Consider the following 19,490-nt stretch of genomic DNA (forward strand, 5'->3'; position numbering starts at 1 on the left):
TTATCATTCATCACTGTCACAGACCTAGAACAAGGATTTGCTTCTTGGGGGATTAATTCTGTTTGAAGTGAACATGTGCTTTGCCTATGTGGGGCAAAGCAATAGGTTAATTTAATTGCTCACCCACTGTCTGCTAAGAATTCCCATCCAATCACTCCCCTGCTGCCCTGTTTACCCAGCAGAGTTTAGAGAAAAAGCCCCATGTGTGTTCAATGATGGTCTAGCTGGATCATGTCTATTGCTTTCCTAACCTCACATGCACTTAAAGTCACTGGCAATTAGCCATTCAGGTACCCAGTGCTGTCACATGGAAGGAAGGGGTTACATGTCCCCCATACCAGGCAGTATCGGGTACATTGGGTACATCTCTTTGCTCCAGCAGGAACACAAGGCAGTAGGGGAGCAAAGGAAAATGAATATAAGCAGCTGGGGAAGGGAGCAACATCAACTAAGGTGAACATGTTGCTTTGCTCTGCATGAGCAAAGCATAGTTTCACTTTAAGGTATTTGGGGCTCCGAAATATAGACCATCGTCTTCTTAAATACCACTTCCATCACATTTTGAGGTCTCCAATGATACAATCCCAAACAAAATTCCCACTTACTAGTTGCCTGTCTCTGGCTTCAATACCAGCCAAAACTCCTTTTTTGTTAATTCCAAAGAGAAGCACCCGAATAACAGTAATTTGAACAGGGAGGATCTTACATTGGGCGTTTAAACTAATTTCACAATGCAATAAACCTCTATAAGTACCTTCACTGGTGCTCCATTTACTCACCTGATAGAGACAAGTAAGGAGAGAAACCCCAAGAAGCCACAGACAACAAGGACAATGAGCACCAGTGTTGTTGGGGATATAGGAACTGTAGGTGGCTTCAGGAAACAAGCAATGGAGAGGAGGAGGAAGATGAAGAAACACAAGAGGACATCAAGCAAGGAGCTGAAGGTGGCACTGGCAAATGTTTTTACTGGAGCCATCCGCATCACCTGCAGATATAGGAAGCAGTGTTACCATTATTTAAAGAGTCAGTTCACCTAAGACTAGGATTTCTGTTATGAAGGAAAGGAAGTCAGTTAAATTTCTTATAGCTCTCAGTGACTCTATGGCCCCTTTCACACTGGGGCGGTAGGGGGCGTCGGCGGTAAAACAGCGCTATTTTTAGTGCTGTTTTACCACGGTATTCGGCCGCTAGCGGTGCGGTTTTAACCCCCCGCTGGCGGCCGAAAAAGGGTTAAAACCACTCGTATAGCGCGGCTATAGCCGCGGTATAGCCGCGGTGTCCCATTGATTTCAATGGGCAGGATTGGTGAAGGAGCGGTGAATACACCGCTCCTTCACCACTCCAAAGATGCGGCTGACAGGAGATTTTTTCTTCTCCTGCCAGCGCACCGCTTCAGTGTGAAAGCCCTCGGGCTTTTACACTGAACAAACAGCGGAGTCTGTTTTGGGGCGGTTTGCAGGCGGTATTTTTAGTGCAATAACGCCTGCAAACCGCCCCAGTGTGAAAGGGGCCTATGAGTAACACCGCTGCGCCAGAGATCCTTGGTCCACTTACCTGCCACCCATGTTAATTTAGGGCAGAGGTGCCCAGCCTTTTGAAGAGCAGGGGCCATTTAAGTGACTTGGTAACCAGTCGCGGGCCACAATGAGCGGAGTGGAAGGATGACAGGCCCGTGTCCGCTATGCATATGCAGAGGACAGGATCAGACTGATCATATGAAAGGGGCCTAAGGCTGCTTTCACACGGATGTGCTGCGGTTTACCCGCACTGCAGTGGCTTTCCTGCGGGTTAGCTGCACTTTGCCATAGACTTCTATTATATTCTGCAGGTGTAGTGCACTTTCAGAAAGCGCACCAAACCTGCAGGAAAAAACAGAAGTCTATGGCTCAGTGCAGGTAAGACGCAGGTCCAATGCCTGCACCTGTGGATCAGTTTGAAAGCAGCCCAGTAACCACTGCAGAACATATATATCCTGTGGTTTTAGTTATAAACTGACCTCTAATAACAGCCTTCCATTCAGATATTGCTGGCTGTTGCTGTCCCTGGCAGAGTGCATTTGGTATCACTTCACCTGTGACAGGAGCGTTATACAAGAAGCATCGGCTTATGCGGCTTTGCTGCGCAGGCACTTGCTTCCTCTACCGCCAGCTCCATTCACAACACTGATGCTCTGGGATGGCGGGTCAGCAACCTGCGATCTGGTTTGCTGACCCACCATCCCAGATCAGGAGGTTGCGAGCCACCAGTGTCACATTGAGACTTCTCCTTCAGCAGCAAGAAGAAGTTATCAGCAGAGCCTGTCATGTCCGATTTGACCTATACACACCCTTCCAGTCCACTTAACAGTGCCAATAACTGCAAGACTTTGTGGCCACAGCAGCAATACCATCATACTCTACTATCATCTTCTAATGAGCTTTATGAAAGCTTACTAATGAAATCCTACTTTCATTAAATAGTCCAATATCCTTTAACTGACCAAAAGTAAATCTTATCCAAAACAGTGATCAAACTCATGACTTCTCAGCAGTAAAGCAAGGGTAGACTGACTCAAAAAGCAGTGCCTTATGTATTCCTGATTACCAGGTATTGGCATTATACATTTTACTGACACCAGTACGCTACTTTTTAAAGCACACAATTAATTTGTCTTACACAAGGGCTCTTTTTTTAGCTGCAAATAACGTGTACCAAATTAAACTTATATGGTACCTTTTCCCACACTTAGCCACCTCTGCCAGTCTAAGGGCAACTGTCAACAGGCTTTTGGCTTGTGTTTGGGCTTGAGATGCCAATGAAATCATTCAGAATTCATTTACAGGTACATATGACCTGCTGTTGACCTTCTTCTGACCTGCATTTGAACAGCACCAAGCAAACAAAAGCCCGTCAATGCAGGCCCTGTTCCCGAACAAGCAAACTGCACAGCTGCCTGTCAAAATCCTCCCAGTAGGGTGCTTGCATGAGCCCATTCACCATTTATTTCTATGAAGAGTACTCTGGGCTCTGGAGACAGGGGAAGCTACCAAAGGCACAGTTACATTTTAACGTGTCAATAAATGATTTAACATTACAGCAATATACAGTTCCACAAATTCTATATTAGACCTCCTTTTTCATGTTTGCACTTTGCTGAGAAGATGTTGGCTGTCTGGTGCAGATAAACTACACATGTACACTGAGTTTGGAGCCTGGCTCTACTGGGGGGAATAATTACTGTCCACCATGGACTATATATGGCTGCTCTATTATGAATGTGTAACAATGCTACGGATTATTACCTCCTCCTGGTAGCTGGCTCGATATGACATTTCCAGCTCATTGTCTTGAAAGTTCAGGCTGAAGCGGTTAATTGGCGGCTTGAAGAAGTAATCTTTCATTAGGCTGGAAAACAGAAACAGGTCAGAGAGGAAAGATTTGATGTCTTCTAAAAGCATATGAAGATTTGACCAACCCAGTTTCTACCTCCTATAATCCCCATATGTGTATAATGACCAGTGTCCATATACAGTGGATATAAAAAGTTTACACACCCCTGTTAAAATGTCAGGTTTCTGTGATGTAAAAAAGTGAGACAAAGATAAATCATTTCAGAACTTTTTCCACCTTTAGTGTGACCTATAAACTGTACAACTCAGTTAAAAAACCAACTGAAAACTTTTTGGTGGAGGGAAGTAAAAATAAAAAACTAAAATAATACGGTTGCATAAGTGTGCACACCCTCAAACTAATACTTTGTTGAAGCACCTTTTGATTCTATTACGGCACTCATTCTTTTTGGGTATTGGCTGCCATTGGCTGCCAGCACTGATCGGATGCTGGTTTTCCCATTCGACAGAAGCCGGACATTTTTTCGTTTTGACTATTATTTTCAGAAAGAACTCATTGGCGCTGATTTACTAAGATGAATGCATTTCGCCAGTTCATACCTTAATTGGTGCGCTAGAAAAGTAATTGAGAAACCATCTTTTTTCAAGACATGCTAGAGCGATCAGGAATCTTCAAACTACGGCTCTCCAGCTGTTGCAGAACTAGACATCCCATGAGGCATTGTAAAACTCTGACATTCACAGACATGACTAGGCATGATGGGAATTGTAGTTCCTGAACAACTGGAGGGCCGTAGTTTGAAGACCCCTGTGCTAGACCATTATTATGCCTCCAGAATTGGGAGTGTGGCATCTACCCAACTTCTCTCTGCTGGTGGACACAAGAACCTACATCTATAGATTTATATTTGGGCAGCACAGTGGTGTAGTGGTTAGCACTTTCAGCTAGCCGCAAAAAGGGTCGTTGGTTCGAATCACGACAACAACACCATCTGCCTGGAGTTTGCATGTTCTCCCTGTGCCTGCGTGGCTTTCCTCCCACACTCTAAAAACATGCTGGTAGGTAACACTGGTAGGGTTTTACCCTCACTTCCTGTTTGTCTATGTGACAGGAAGTGAATAAATTTGAAGGAGAAAGTGGCAAAATTTGGGAGTTGTCTTCACCCTATCAGGGGTGTAGACACCCCCAAAAACTGACAAGACTTCTAATCCCTCTGCACTCTATCCCCAAGCAATAATAGAAAAGTATTTCATTTAGTTTAACTTTGCAAAGACACATTCCTAAATTCAACTTTGATGCATGTCAATGGCCCATTTAGTACCCTTGTTTAATAGAAAACGCCAGTTGCCTTTCAGGCAGGAGGGGCTCGGGCACCCCAAAAGTCAACCACCTTGTTCCCATAGTCAAGGGGACAAGGGCCTCTTCCACACAACCCTAGGCTGGGGTTGTGGTGGGCTGCAGACAGGGGGCTTCACGGAATGTGGAAAGCCCCTTTAAACTAGTGGGTACAAAGTGCTTTGTGGTTGGTATTGGGCTGAGCCCAACATGCCCCAAAGGCAGCCAGCTATGTTGAGTGCATGTGGCCTTGTATGGTTCAGGAGGGGGTTGGGCGATCGCTCTTCTCGCCCCTTTCCTAGCTGGCCCTATTGTATGCTCTGAAAAAGGATGTGGTTTGGATTTGTGAAGGGAGCTCACAGCCTTTTGAGAATGGAGTGGAGAGTTCCCATTTAAAAGCAAAAGTTACCCCATGGAAAAACAAGAGGTTAGAGGAGGGAGACAAGAGCATTGGAGAATGGAGTGTGGAGTTCTCCTTTAAAAGCAAAAGCTAGCCCAAAGAAATGCATTAGAGGGGGAAGGGTAAATGCTCTTTTAGGAGGAGCTAGAGGAGCGAAAGTCTTTTTACATCATTTTAACAAGGTGCATATCACATGTTGGCAACGTAACATGCTAACATGACCCGTGTGCAAATCTCCTTAAAAAAAATACATGAAGGTGAACCAGTGAAAAAAAAAAAAAAGTCAACTTTAAAGGTGCGCCCGTTCAACCCACGCAATTGCATTTACGTTGCTTGACATTTACTAAGATTTTGGCTGCACAGTGAACAAAAGCATTTGATTGAGCGCAAGAGCTGCTTGCGCATGCACAGTGCTTACATTGATCTCACGCAGTTCTAAGCGTACTTGCAGGCACAGCAGGCTTTTTCTGAAAAAGTTACTTTCTAATTCTATTTTGGGCATATTTGTTACTTGGGCAGTTGTTACTAAATTGCCGTGCGCCATGTCCATAGTGGCACACATATTGCATTCTCCCGTGCACCGGAATCGCTATAGTAAATAGGGGATTTGTGCTCTGTTCCCGGTGCACCGCTTGGTAAATATGAAAACGTGTGTTGCGCCTCGCCCTGCGCCTCTACTGATGGCACACGGCTTTCATAAATTAGCCCCATTGGCTCATGTTTTGTAATGTTACCTAAATACTTGCAATTACCTGTCCTCTTTAATGACTTCCACAAAGTGGGCATCTGTCTTCTCCCGGATGTTTTTGAAGCGGAGGGGGAGCAAAGCAGACTGGTCCATACTGACCCCACACCAGCGACCCTTTCCTTGGAGCATCTCATATAGGGAGGCCTGGCTGTTGTTCAGGGTATCTTCTGGAGGGGGGCTCAAGAGACCATTCTGGGTCTTTAAGTGCCGACCAATGGCTGTAGGCTGTAAGAAAGGAATCCAGATATGTGATACCCTCACCCATCTCTGCATTTTATAGAAAGATTACATATAATGTGTGTATATATATATATATATATATATATATATATATATATATATATATATATATATATGTAAACCCTGAAAATTAACTTCTCTTATTTGCCCCCTGTTGTCTTAAATCTGTTTGATAAGTGAGCTGCTAATTTCCTTAAGTAGCTCATAGATGATTTGATCTTCTTTCTTTCCACTACGTGTGGAAAGAAAAAAAGTCACTCAATTTCCCAGATAGTGTTGATCGGGGAATGCCTTCCACAGCTCTACTGTGTTCTGCTGGCGCGTATAGCCGCTGGCAGTAATCGCATGTAAAAGATCTGGCAGGTTGGTTGTACCCAAGTTGATCGATGGATCAATACGGGTACAATCAGCCTGCCCATACATGGATCGATTCTTGGCCGGTCCCTGCTGAACCGGCCGAATCTCGATCAATGTATGGCTGGCTTTAGGTTGCAATCACGCCTCAGCGTTTTCAATCGCAGGCAGATTTTCTATGATTCTGTCTGTGATTTCAAAGAGCCAAAGTGTGAATGACAAATTGCAGAACGCACATTTGAAATGCCATCATTTCGATGAATCCTAAAAATTACGGTGCGGTTCTGCCGCATTTGTAGCACAATAAATTTGCACTGCAATTGCGGCAGCCTGCATTGCGTGAAGCTTGTCGCCCAAAAAAAGTTCAGGAGCTACTTTTGGGTGACATGCTTCATGCGATGCGGGTTGCCGCGACTGCAGCTCGATTTATCATGCCACAATCACGGCACAGCTGCACTGCGATCTTAGATGGCATTCAAATGAATGGCATCTCAAATGTTTGTTCTGCGATTTGTCTTTCACACCTCGGCACTTGGAAATTGCGGGCAGAATCACAGCAAATCTGCCCCGATTCAAAACGCAGAGGTGTGAATGCACTCTAGAGGAGCTGACAGTGCTGCATCAAGTATCTAAACAATGTTAACAGCCCTGTGAACTATAGAACACCTCTGAACTTAGTTATGGAGAAGAGGAAAGGTGGTAAGACTCCAAATGGCACTTGAGTTTCCAACTCTGGCCATTTGACACAGTCACGTCAATGTGATCTTACTCGTTGGAATTACCTGTTTTTCATTACAGGGGTTGCAAAAGGGCAATTGAAACTTTTACTGCAGCAGAAAGAATCATGATATGGGGAGAAAATCCAGAAATTCAATTTGGACAATCTTACCTCTGGAGTGCGTTAAGGATATAAAAAGCCAACGAGTAATTCAATCCAAAACTAACCAAACAATTTTGGTGGACTAATCCATTAACTGGGCCTACCTTATTGGCTGCTCCTTTCCATTCATCTGGGGTTCCATTGGCTGCAGAAGCAACTTCCTCCACTCTCTCTCGACCTCCTGATTCTCCACATGTTGGACAGCTCTGAAAGCCATAGATATATCAAGCAATGCATTCTCAATTCATTTTCACTGTCTGTATTGCCACTTAAAGGATAACCAGCCTTAGCTACACTTTAAATGATCCAAAATGTTTCCATCCTAAGGGCCTTAATCAGATGTGAAAATAGCAATGATGTCCACACCAACCAATAAGTAACTATCTAAAAATACCATACCTGGAATTCATCTTTAAAGTGGTTCTAAAGTTAAAGGATTCTTTACCCTAATGCATTCCCTGCATTAAAGAAAAAATGCCTCACTACTTGTCCTACCTGCCCCCATCCCCAAACACTTACCTGGCGCCTGTCACCACTCCTGAGGTATTCCGGCTGCAGCCTTGCATCAACACTTCCTGCTTTCACAGGAGACAAAGAGGGCAGCTGGAGCCATAGGCTGTCAATTAATCTCACGTGAGAAGGGATGGGGGTGTGGCTTAGCAGTGCTGTGTGTGCCTATGCACGCACACAGCCAAAGTCGGGAGCATGGTTGCCCTCATAGCACCTGGCTTGCAATGGAGGCTGAAGCTGACAGTGGCAATGGGGGACTTCCAGAAGAGCAGATACGGGACCTTTCTGTGCAATATCTTTGCAATATCAGAGCAGGCATTACAGTAAGGGAAAAAAGTATTTGATCCCCTGCTGATCGTGTACGTTTGCCCACTAACAAAGAAATGATCAGTCTGCAATTTTATTGGTAGGTTTATTTTAACAGTGAGAGACAGAATAACAAAAAAATCCAGAAAAACGCATTTCAAAAATGTTATAAATTGATTTGCATTTTAATGAGTGAAATAAGTATTTGACCCCTTTGCAAAACATGACTTAGTATTTGGTGGTAAAACCTTTGTTGGCAATCACAGAGGTCAGACGTTTCTTGTAGTTGGCCACCAGGTTTGCACACATTTCAGGAGGGATTTTGTCCCACTCCTCTTTGCAGATCCTCTCCAAGTCAATTAGGTTTTGAGGCTGACTATTGGTAACTCGAACCTTCAGCTCTCTCTACATATTTTCTATAAGATTAAGGTCTGGAGACTGTCTAGGCCATTCCAGTACCTGCTTCTTCTTGAGCCACTTCTTTGTTGCCTTGGCCATATGTTTTGGTTCATTGTCATGCTGGAATACCCATCTATGACCCATTTTCAATACCCTGGCTGGGTGAAGGAGGTTCTCACCCAAGATTTGATGGTACATGGCCCCGTCCATCATCCCTTTGATGTGGCGAAGTTGTCCTGTCCCCTTAGAAGAAAAACACCCCCAAAGCATATTGTTTCTACCTCCATGTTTGACGGTGGGGATGGTGTTCTTGGGGTCATAAGCAGCATTTCTCCTCCTCTAAACACGGCGAGTTGAATTGATGCCAAAGAGCTAGATTTTGGTCTCATCTGACCACAACACTTTCACCCAGTTCTCCTCTGAATCATTCAAATGTTCATTAGCAAACTTCAGACGGGCCTGTACACGTGTTTTCTTGAGCAGGGGGACCTTGCAGGCGCTTCAGGATTTCAGTCCTTCACGGCGTAGTGTGTTACCAATTGTTTTCTTGGTGACTATGGTCCCAGCTGCCTTGAGATCATTGACAAGATTCCCATGTATTTCTGGGCTAATTCTAATTCCTCACTGTTCCCATGATCAATGAATCTCCACGAGGTGAGATTTTGCATGGAGCCCCAAACCAAAGGAGATTGACAATTATTTTGTGCTTCTTGCATTTGCGAATAATAGTCACCAAGAAACTGTTGTCACCCTCTCACCAAGTTGCTTGGCAATGGTCTTGTAAGCCCATTCCAGCCTTGTGTGGGTCTACAATCTTGTCCCTGACATCCTTTGACAGCTCTTTGGTCTTGGCCATGGTGGAGAGATTGGAATCTGATTGATTGATTGCTTCTGTGGACAGGTGTCTTTTATACAGGTAACAAGCTGAGATTAGGACCACTCCCTTTAGGCTGGGTTCACACTGGTCCGACAAACGCTCCGACATTGGGAGCTCATGTCGCATGACGTGTGAAATTTAATGTTTCCCTATGGGAGCCGTCCTAACTGGTCCGACACAAGTCGTTCCGACTTTAGAAATGCTCCCTGTACTACTTTGGTCCGACTTTGATCCTACTTCAGCCTATTGACTATCATTGAAGTCGGATCAAAGTCGGATTGCCGTCTTGCATGATCCGACTTTGGCACGCGACTTGTGCTCAGATGTTCTTGAGGGGGAACTCCGCGCCAAATTTTAAATAAAAAACCGGCATGGGTTCCCCCTCCAAGAGCATACCAGGCCCTTGGGTCTGGTATGGATCTTGAGGGGAACCCCCTACGCCGATAAAAGCGGCGTGGGGGTCCCCCCCAATCCATACCAGACCCTTATCCGAGCAAGCAGCCCGGCCGGACAGGAATGGGGGTGGGGACGAGCGAGCGCCCCCCCCCCTCCTGAACCGTACCAGGCCGCATGCCCTCAACATGGGGGGTTGGTGCTTTGGGGGAGGGGGCGCGCTGCGGCCCCCCACCCCAAAGCACCTTGTCCCCATGTTGATGAGGACAAGGGCCTCTTCCCGACAACCCTGGCCGTTGGTTGTCGGGGTCTGCGGGCGGGGGCTTATCGGAATCCGGGAGCCCCCTTTAATAAGGGAGCCCCCAGATCCCGGCCCCCCACCCTATGTGAATGAGTATGGGGTACAGCGTACCCCTACCCATTCACCTAGGAAAAGTGTCAATTTAAAAAAAAACACTACACAGATTTTTAAAGCATTTTATTAGACAGCTCCGGGGGTCTTCTTCCGACTTCGGGGGTCTCTCCGGTTCTTCTCCACGCTCTCTGGATCTTCTGCCGGGCTCCTCCGCTCTCTTCTGCTCTTTTGCCGCTCTTTTGCTAAAGCGGAGGAGCCTGGTCTTCAATCTTCTGCCTTCTGCCTTCTGCCTTCTGCCTTCTGCCTTCTGCCCTCTTCTCCTGATGTTGACACGACGCTCTCCCCGGCTGGAATGCTCTCTGTGCGCTCTGCTCTGACTTATATAGGCGGTGACCCCGCCCCCTTATGCCGTCACAGTCCCTGGGCATGCTGGGACTGTGACGGCATAAGGGGGCGTGGTCATCGGGTGATGACCACGCCCCCTAAAACGTCACAGTCCCAGCATGCCCAGGGACTGTGACGGCATAAGGGGGCGGGGTCACCGCCTATATAAGTCAGAGCAGAGCGCACAGAGAGCATTCTAGCCGGGGAGAGCGTCGTGTCAACATCAGGAGAAGAGGGCAGAAGGCAGAAGATTGAAGACCAGGCTCCTCCGCTTTAGCAAAAGAGCGGCAAAAGAGCAGAAGAGAGCGGAGGAGCCCGGCAGAAGATCCGGAGAGCGTGGAGAAGAACCGGAGAGACCCCCGAAGTCGGAAGAAGACCCCCGGAGCTGTCTAATAAAATGCTTTAAAAATCTGTGTAGTGTTTTTTTTTAAATTGACACTTTTTTCCTAGGTGAATGGGTAGGGGTACGCTGTACCCCATACTCATTCACATAGGGTGGGGGGCCGGGATCTGGGGGCTCCCTTATTAAAGGGGGCTCCCGGATTCCGATAAGCCCCCCGCCCGCAGACCCCGACAACCAACGGCCAGGGTTGTCGGGAAGAGGCCCTTGTCCTCATCAACATGGGGACAAGGTGCTTTGGGGTGGGGGGGCCGCAGCGCGCCCCCCTCCCCCAAGGCACCACCCCCCATGTTGAGGGCATGCGGCCTGGTACGGTTCAGGGGGGGGGCGCTCGCTCGTCCCCACCCCCATTCCTGTCCGGCCGGGCTGCGTGCTCGGATAAGGGTCTGGTATGGATTGGGGGCGACCCCCCACGCCGTTTTTTCGGCGTAGGGGGTTCCCCTCAAGGTCCATACCAGACCCAAGGGCCTGGTATGCCTCTGGAGGGGGAACCCATGCCGGTTTTTTATTTAAAATTTGGCGCGGAGTTCCCCCCTAAAGATTCATACCAAACACAGTGCCGGCATTGGCGGGGATCCAAGTCGGATCCCCGTTCATTGAAAGTCGGACACATGCCGGCTTCATGTCGCAGGGCAAAGTCGGATCCAAAGTAGGACGGCTGTCGTGTCGCACCAGTGTGAACCCAGCCTTAAGAGAGTGCTCCTAATCTTACCTCGTTACCTGTATAGAAGACACCTGCAATAGGGGATCAAATACTTATTTCAATCATTAAAATGCAAATCAATTTATAACTTTTTTAAATGCGTTTTTCTGGATATGTTTGTTGTTATTTTGTCTCTCACTGTTAAAATAAACCTACCCTTAAAATTATAGACTGATTATTTCTTTATCCGTGGGCAAACGTACACGATCAGCAGGGGATCAAATACTTTTTTCCCAAACTGTATCTCTTATTTGTTTTAACAAAAAAAAGCCTTTAGTATCACGTTAAACTTCAAATTTAACTACACAATATTTTTAAAAGCACAGGGCACCCTTGACTGGGGTGAACATAGCCTTTACTGTCCATTCAATGAGTATCCAATCAGGCAATTCCTTTGTACTACATGGTTGTTGATAGCTCTAACTGTATAATATGAATTTGCTGTGATATTCTAACCATTCAGCAGTTTTTCATTGTTTAAAATTGTAATATTTGATGCATCTGAAAAAAATATATAATATAAAAATATATATTTTTCTAAATTGTCAAAAATATTTTATATATATGAAATAAAAAATATTAAAAAATAAAAATCATTGTGCCAAAATAAAATAAAATACTTTTTGGAAAACATTAGAATAACAAAACAAGAAGTGCACCTACTGAAAACACATTGAAAATGGTGCTTATCGTCCTACAGGGTCACACAAAAGAACTATGGGGGTCTGCTCGGTGCATTGTGGGAAACGTGACATTGATGTGCTCACGTCCTTAAAGTTAGGGATATGATGTGTGTATGTGTATGCTGTGCCGCACTCTCAGCAGGCAGCCCGGGGACATTAATAGATTGGGATTCAATGTGAGCCTCATTAAGGCTGCACTCCTTCCACACACCCATGGGGAGAAGGACCCGGGGGTGCTGTAATTAATTGCTTCTAATGAGGAAAGAGGGTGGCAGGGGATTTATCCTGGGGACAATCTCTTAGCATCCTGCTGAGATCAACCATTAACCCCTATCTGACTTGTGTACAGTCGGCATACCAAAGTTATTTAGGGGCCACCAAACACACATATTACGTGGCGATTTGTGTAAAAACAAGTTTTTAGGAAAACAACATTTGGATATAATTGAGCTCCTTCAGTTTCCAAAAATATTGTATTTTAAATCTGTGGTCACTTGAAATCCTTTTATCCTTTGACATTTTTTTGGCTTTTCTAACACTAAACAGCAACACATGAAATCAAACTGTGAAGTTCTTCTGTGTCATTCAAGAAATATTATAATTAACACATGCTGAAGAAATATGGAGGCTCCTGCTACTAAAGGGCTTGTTTGGTCTCTGAAGAGCAATCTGCATTCAGATCACTGTTTATAGAACATTTGATAGGCAGTGAGGAGGTGTTGTATCACACTAGTGCACTGCAACCACCTGTATGTGCATTGCACAGACACTATATTACTAAATGTATTGGGACACCTGGCTTTACACGCACATGAACTTTATCGGCATCCCAGTCTAAAGCCTCGTACACATGACCGGATTTTCGGCAGACAAAGCATCAGATTTTTGTCCAAAGGGCGTGTGCCAGGAACTTGTCTTGCATACAAATGGTATACAAATGTCAGCCAACAAACATGAACGTAGTGATGCACTAATTTCAGCTCTTGAGCACCACCCTTTGGGCACCCTCTGCTAATGTGGTGTTTGGTGAGCATTGATTCCGAGCATGCGTGTTTGTACTTTGGACTTTTGTGTGACGGATTTGTGTACTCACGATATGAAAATCTGACAACAGACCGTTGTCCGCCGAAAATTTACTAGCCTGCCATCCAACATTTGTTGGCGGAAAGTTGGCCAATAATTATCTGATGGAGCGTTCTAACGGTCGGATTTTAGGCAGTCTGTCATCACACAATTCCCTGCCGAAAATCAGATCGTTTGTACGAGGCTTTAGTCCGTAGGGTTCAGTATTGAGTTGGCCCAACCTTTGCAGCCCTAACAGCTTCAGCTCTTCTAGGAAAGCTGTCCACAAGGTTTAGGAGTGTGTCTATGGGAATGTTTGACCATTCTTCAAGAAGAGCATTTTTGAGGTCAGGCACTGATGTGGACAAGAAGGCCTGGCTTGCAGTCTCCACTCTAATTCATCCCAATGGTGTTCTATTGGGTTGTAGGCCAGTCAAGTTCCTCCACCCCAAACTCATTCATCAATGTCTTTATGGACCTTGCTTTGTGCACTGGTGCGCAGTCATGTTGGAACAGGAAGGGTTCATCCCCAAACTGTTCCCACAAAGTTGGGTGCATTAAATTGTCCAAAATGTCTTGGTATGCTGATGCCTTTAGAATTCCCTTCACTGGAACTAAGAGGCCAAGCCCAAACTCTAAAACACAACCCTGCACTATAATACCCCCTCCACCAAATGATTTAGACCAGTGATCAAAGCAAGGTTCATAAAGACATGGATGAGCGAGTTTGGAGTGGAGGAACTTGACTGGCCTGCACAAAGTCTTGATGACACACCCCAGATGATGTCTTATTAGACGAAACGTGTCAGATCGAGGCTCATCCATGCCATTGCATTCCTTGCTACATCTGTAACCAAGCTTATGGGAGTATTTGATGAAATGCCTGTTTGTTCCTATTGGATGAAAGTGCTTCATTCCTTTTAATAAATGTTATATGAATGGTTTTATACTATGTGGAGATATTTTTTGTTTCTATGATGGCTGAGCTGCTGGATTGAAAGAGAAATTATTTTCCCTGAGTGATGTGGGATCTGATTGGCTGACCCATCTTACGGATTATAGCTTTGAAGAGCTCATTCTCCTGATGCCAGTTTCACTCTGCGCTGATAGCATTGGAGTCCATGAATTTCGGTAAGCGCATTCAACCCTGTGTAGATGGTGGATATGTACATTGTGGTGATCTCTTGATTGGACCTTTCAAGGTTTCTCCTATCAATATTCAAGTTAAACACCAGTGGCTTTCACTTTATGGACGTTTATGTTTTTATCTAATGATAAACTCACTCTATGGATTCTGGTTGTATATTGTTCATTCATATATTTGCACTATATATGTGTTTTTGACATTTTATACGTGGATACATGTATTGAGTTACATATTGTGATTTACCATTTATTCATTTAACACAAGTCACTTTATATCATAATCTTAGCACAGCACTTTTTCATCTCTATAAATACATAAATGCATAAATGACCTCAACCTGATAGAACACCTTTGGGATGAATTAGAGTGGAGACTGCAAGCCAGGCCTTCTCGTCCAACATCAGTGCCTGACCTCACAAATGCACTTCTGGAACAATGGTCAAACATTCCCATAGACACACTCCTAAACCTTGTGGACAGCCTCCCCAGAAGAGTTGAAGCTGTTATAGCTGCAAAGGGTGGGCCAGCTCAATATTGAACCCTACGGACTAAGACTGGGATGCCATTAAAGTTCATGTGCGTGTAATGGCAAGCATCCCAATACTTTTGGTAATATAGTGTAGTTGCGGGGCGCTTGCAGAGAAGCCCCATTCACTTGAATAGAGTGCCTTGAAAAAGTATTCATACCCCTTGAGATTTTACACATTTTGTCATATTATAACCAAAAACGTAAATGAATTTCATTGTAATTTTATGTGATAGACCAACACAAAGTGGCACATAATTGTGAAGTGGAAGGAAAATAATAGTTTTCAACATTTTTTACAAATAAATATGTGAAAAATATGGCGTGCATTTGTATTCAGCCCCAATGAGTTAGTACTTTTTAGAACCACCTTTCGCTGCAATTACAGCTGCAAGTCTTTTCGGGGATGTCCCTACCAGCTTTGCACATCTAGAGAGTGACATTTTTGCCCATTCTTCTTTGCAAAATAGCTCAAGTTCTGTCAGATTGGATGGAGAGTGTCTGTGAACAGCAATTTTCCTTGTCAAAAGAAGTTTATTGAGTATACAATATTATAAAGATACATAAAGTAAGATTACAAGGATCTATAAAGTAAGCTCATTGTTTTACAGTAGGGATTATATAGGTAAATATCATGAAATTTCAAATATTAAACATTGGGTTCACGTAAACCTAAATTAAAGATATATATCATTTCCTTAGTTACTTTTGTAGGTATTTAAATGATTTATACCTACTATATATATTGTTTACAGGTAGAGTGTATATAGGTCAAATAAATTCTGATAATGAGCTTTAATCGTAGGGTGGAGAAAAGGAAAGAGAAAGAAGAAAAAGGGTAGAAAGGTAGAGGTATGGTCCACAAGGTTGTCCCGCTCGTCAGTTTATTATTCTTTTTAGTTCTCTTTGAAGCCTTAGAATGGGTGTCTCTGTAAGTCATTTAATCTGTTACCATGGCAACAGGACAGAGTCATTGAAATTTGACAGGAATTGTTGTTTTATCCAAGGATGCCAAAGTTTTTCAAATTTTGGAATTTGATTTTGATCGATGGCTACCATCTTAGCATGGGACATTGTATTATTCATTCTGTGAATTGTTTCTGCTAGTACCAACGTAGGAGATTTCCATGCTTTGGCCACTGTTTGTTTTGCAGCCATTGTTAGTTGGATCATAAGTTTGAATTGAGAGAGTGTTAACCATTCCGGTTTTAGATTAAGTAAAGTTATATATGGATCTGGTTGTATTATTTTTTTAAATATTTTAGATGCAATCACGAAGACTTCCTTCCAGAAGGTTTGGATTACTGGGCACGTCCACCATATGTGTAAATGTGTGCCTATTTCTGGGCATCCTCGAAAACAAAGAGCTGAGGTATTAGGTGAATATTTTGCCACTCTAGCGGGTACAAGGTACCAGCGAGTTAGGACTTTATAATTTGTCTCCAGTGCTAAGATGTTGGGTGAGGATGACTTAGATGTGAGCCATATGTTAGACCAGTCCGTGTCTTCTAAAGTTCGTCCCAGGTCCTCCTCCCACCTCTGAACGTAAGAGGGTCTATTAAGATTTACTACTCCATATAATTGATTATAAAGTGATGAAATTGTACCTTTAGCAAATGGATCTTTTGTACAGATTGATTCAAAAATGGATAATTGGGATAATGGTGTATCCCCCTTTAGGAATGGTGTATAGAAATTTTTGATTTGGAGATATCTAAATATCTCAGAGTTTGGTAGATCATATTTTTCTCTAAGCGATGGGAATGAAAGGAATGATTTAGATGCTATGAAGTCATTTAGTGTCTGAATGCCTGATGTTGTCCAAGCTTTAAAAGAATTTGAGTAGATCCATGCCGGATAAAAGGCCGGATTTCTGATAAAAGAAAGGAGAGGATTGTGTGGAGATTGTAACTGATATTTGGTTTTTAGTTTATCCCAGAGAGATAAGAAGTGTTTAGTTATGGGATTATGAATTTTAAAGCGGTCTTTAGGATCAAGCCATAACAAGTTTGATATTAATAGAGGGTCATTTTCTGAAGCCTCTATAAATACCCATAATGGGATTTCCTGTTTTGCATGGTATTTGGACAGACTGGCCAAATGTGCTGCTCTGTAGTAGTTAGTAAAATTAGGGTATCCCAGGCCTCCTTTATTTTTGGGAAGATGTAGTGTGTGTATAGATATACGTGGTTTAGAAGAGCCCCATATAAATGAAGTTGCTCTTTTTTGTACTATTCTCAAAAAATAGGAAGGAATTGGAATAGGGAGGACTCTGAATAGATAAAGCAATTTGGGTAGAATAGTCATTTTGATTGCATTAATCTTCCCTATCCAGGATAAAGGAAGTTGCGACCATTGTTTTATTAGATTTGTGATCTGTCTTAATACAGGAGGATAATTGGTTGAGAATAAGTCAGAATGAGATGCTGTTAAATGAATTCTAAGATATTGGGATTGATTTTTCTGCCCATGTGAATGGGAGTGCAGCCCTAGCCGGGATCAATTCCATGTTTGTGAGCGAAATATTAAGCACTAGGCATTTCTTAGGATTAATCATAAGGCCGGATAGGGCTGCAAATCCATCAAGAGCTGGTATTAAGTTAGGACCAGAGACCTGTGGTGATGATAGAAAAAGTAATATATCGTCTGCAAATATACATAATTTGTGTGTAATACCTCCTACTTCAATGCCAGTTATAGTTTGGTTTGTTCTGATGTATTGGGCCATGGGTTCGAGTATAAGGGCAAATAATAAGGGAGATAATGGGCAACCCTGTCGGGTACCTCTTTCGATATTAAAGGCATCAGATTTGTATCCAGCGTATTTTATATAGGCTTTGGGTTTATTATATAATGCTTTGATCCATGTTAAAAAGTGGGGTCCAAAACCCCATTTTTGTAATGAATATTGCATATATTGCCAGGATACTGTGTCAAATGCCCTCTTAATATCGAGAGATAGAAAACATAAAGGGATTTTCAGTTTTTTAGCAATATGTGCCAATAACACTGCCCTGCGTATATTATCGCCTGCCTGTCTATTTGGCATGAAGCCTACTTGATCTCTATGTATTAATTTTCCTATAATGCTATTGAGGCGTTTTGCTATTATTTTTGCTAATAATTTAATATCAAGGTTTAACAGAGAGATAGGCCGATAATTCACACAGGAAGTATCATCAGAAAGGGGTTTTGGGATCATACAAACAATTGCCATTAGTGTTTCTTGCCGGAAAGAATGTCCTTCTAGAAGTTTGTTAAAAGTTTCAGTGAGAATGGGAGAGAGTATTTCTGAGAATGTTTTATAGTATAAAGCCGAGTAGCCGTCTGGGCCTGGTCTTTTGTTAAGTTTTAGGTCTTTTATGGCGTTAGCAACTTCATCTATAGTTATAGGCTCATCCAAACTGCTTTTTTGATTCTGAGATAACTCAGGTAAGGTTATTTTTGAGAAGAAGGATTCAGCCTCTGTAGGATTAAATTCATTGTTTGTCTTGTATAAAGTTGCGAGATGTGAGTGAAATTTATGGACTATTTTAACTGGATTACAAGTGTAAACATTTTTTGATAATTTCAAACGTATTGGTTTGAAAGATTTGTTAGTTGAATTTAATGCCCGAGCCAAATATGTACCTGGTTTGTTTGTATTCATGTAGAAATTGTGTTTGGAGCGTTTGAGGGATTTATCAACTGACTCAGTGAGAAATAGATCGTATTCCAATCTAGATTTTTCCAGATGAGATTTTGTACTCTGAGATGGATTATCTTGAAATGATATGTAGGCTGCATTAAAATTGAGTTCTAGTTTTTTTGCTAGATTTTTGCGTTCCCGTTTAAATAGTGCCATTTGTCTTTGTATTGTACCACGCAAGACAGGCTTATGAGCTTCCCACAGTGTTATTGGGGAAATGTCTGTTGTATTATTAATTGATATGTATTCCTTTAAAGCTTGTTCAATGGCCATCTGATGTAGTGGGTGTTTGAGCATTATGTCTGGTAAGTACCACGTTGGGTCATGCGCTTTTGGTGTGGCTGAGGCTATAGTAGTGTATACTGCATTATGGTCAGACCACGGAATCGGAATTATATCTGATGCAATAATTTCTGGTATCATTCCTATTGTTAGAAAAATATGATCTATTCTGGTGAAGGTTTGATGAGGGTGCGAGAAATAAGTGAATTTCTTTTTCATTGGGTTACTTTCTCTCCACGAACCTACCAGATTGTATTTGGAAAGAAGTTGAGAAAAAGGTAATCTAGAGGTTATTTTGGATGGTGTAAAAGGTGATTTATCTAGAAATGGGAGGAGGACCTGGTTCGAATCCCCGCACATTATCACTGTTCCTATTTTGTGTGTATTAATCACTTGTAATATATGTGAGAGGAATGGTGTAGGTTGTTTGTTAGGAGCGTAGTAGGAAATCACAGTGATTGCTGTATCCATTATATAACCCATGA

At 43.2% G+C, this 19,490-nt stretch overlaps 1 protein-coding gene across 1 annotated transcript in view; it reads right to left on the bottom strand.

Moving 5' to 3' along the window:
- ADCY9 (adenylate cyclase 9) overlaps positions 1-19,490 on the bottom strand; it is a 165,633-nt gene that overhangs the window by 7,815 nt on the left and 138,328 nt on the right. Inside the window, exons 3-6 of the mRNA XM_073636578.1 lie at positions 7,395-7,496; positions 5,821-6,041; positions 3,285-3,387; positions 780-988 (exon numbers count right to left, since the gene is read on the bottom strand). Of these exons, the coding sequence (XP_073492679.1) occupies positions 780-988; positions 3,285-3,387; positions 5,821-6,041; positions 7,395-7,496 (635 nt within the window). The remainder of the gene's footprint in view (positions 1-779; positions 989-3,284; positions 3,388-5,820; positions 6,042-7,394; positions 7,497-19,490) is intronic.

Source organism: Aquarana catesbeiana, linkage group LG06, assembly GCF_042186555.1.
Source record: "Aquarana catesbeiana isolate 2022-GZ linkage group LG06, ASM4218655v1, whole genome shotgun sequence".
NCBI classification, from domain to species: Eukaryota; Metazoa; Chordata; class Amphibia; order Anura; family Ranidae; genus Aquarana; species Aquarana catesbeiana.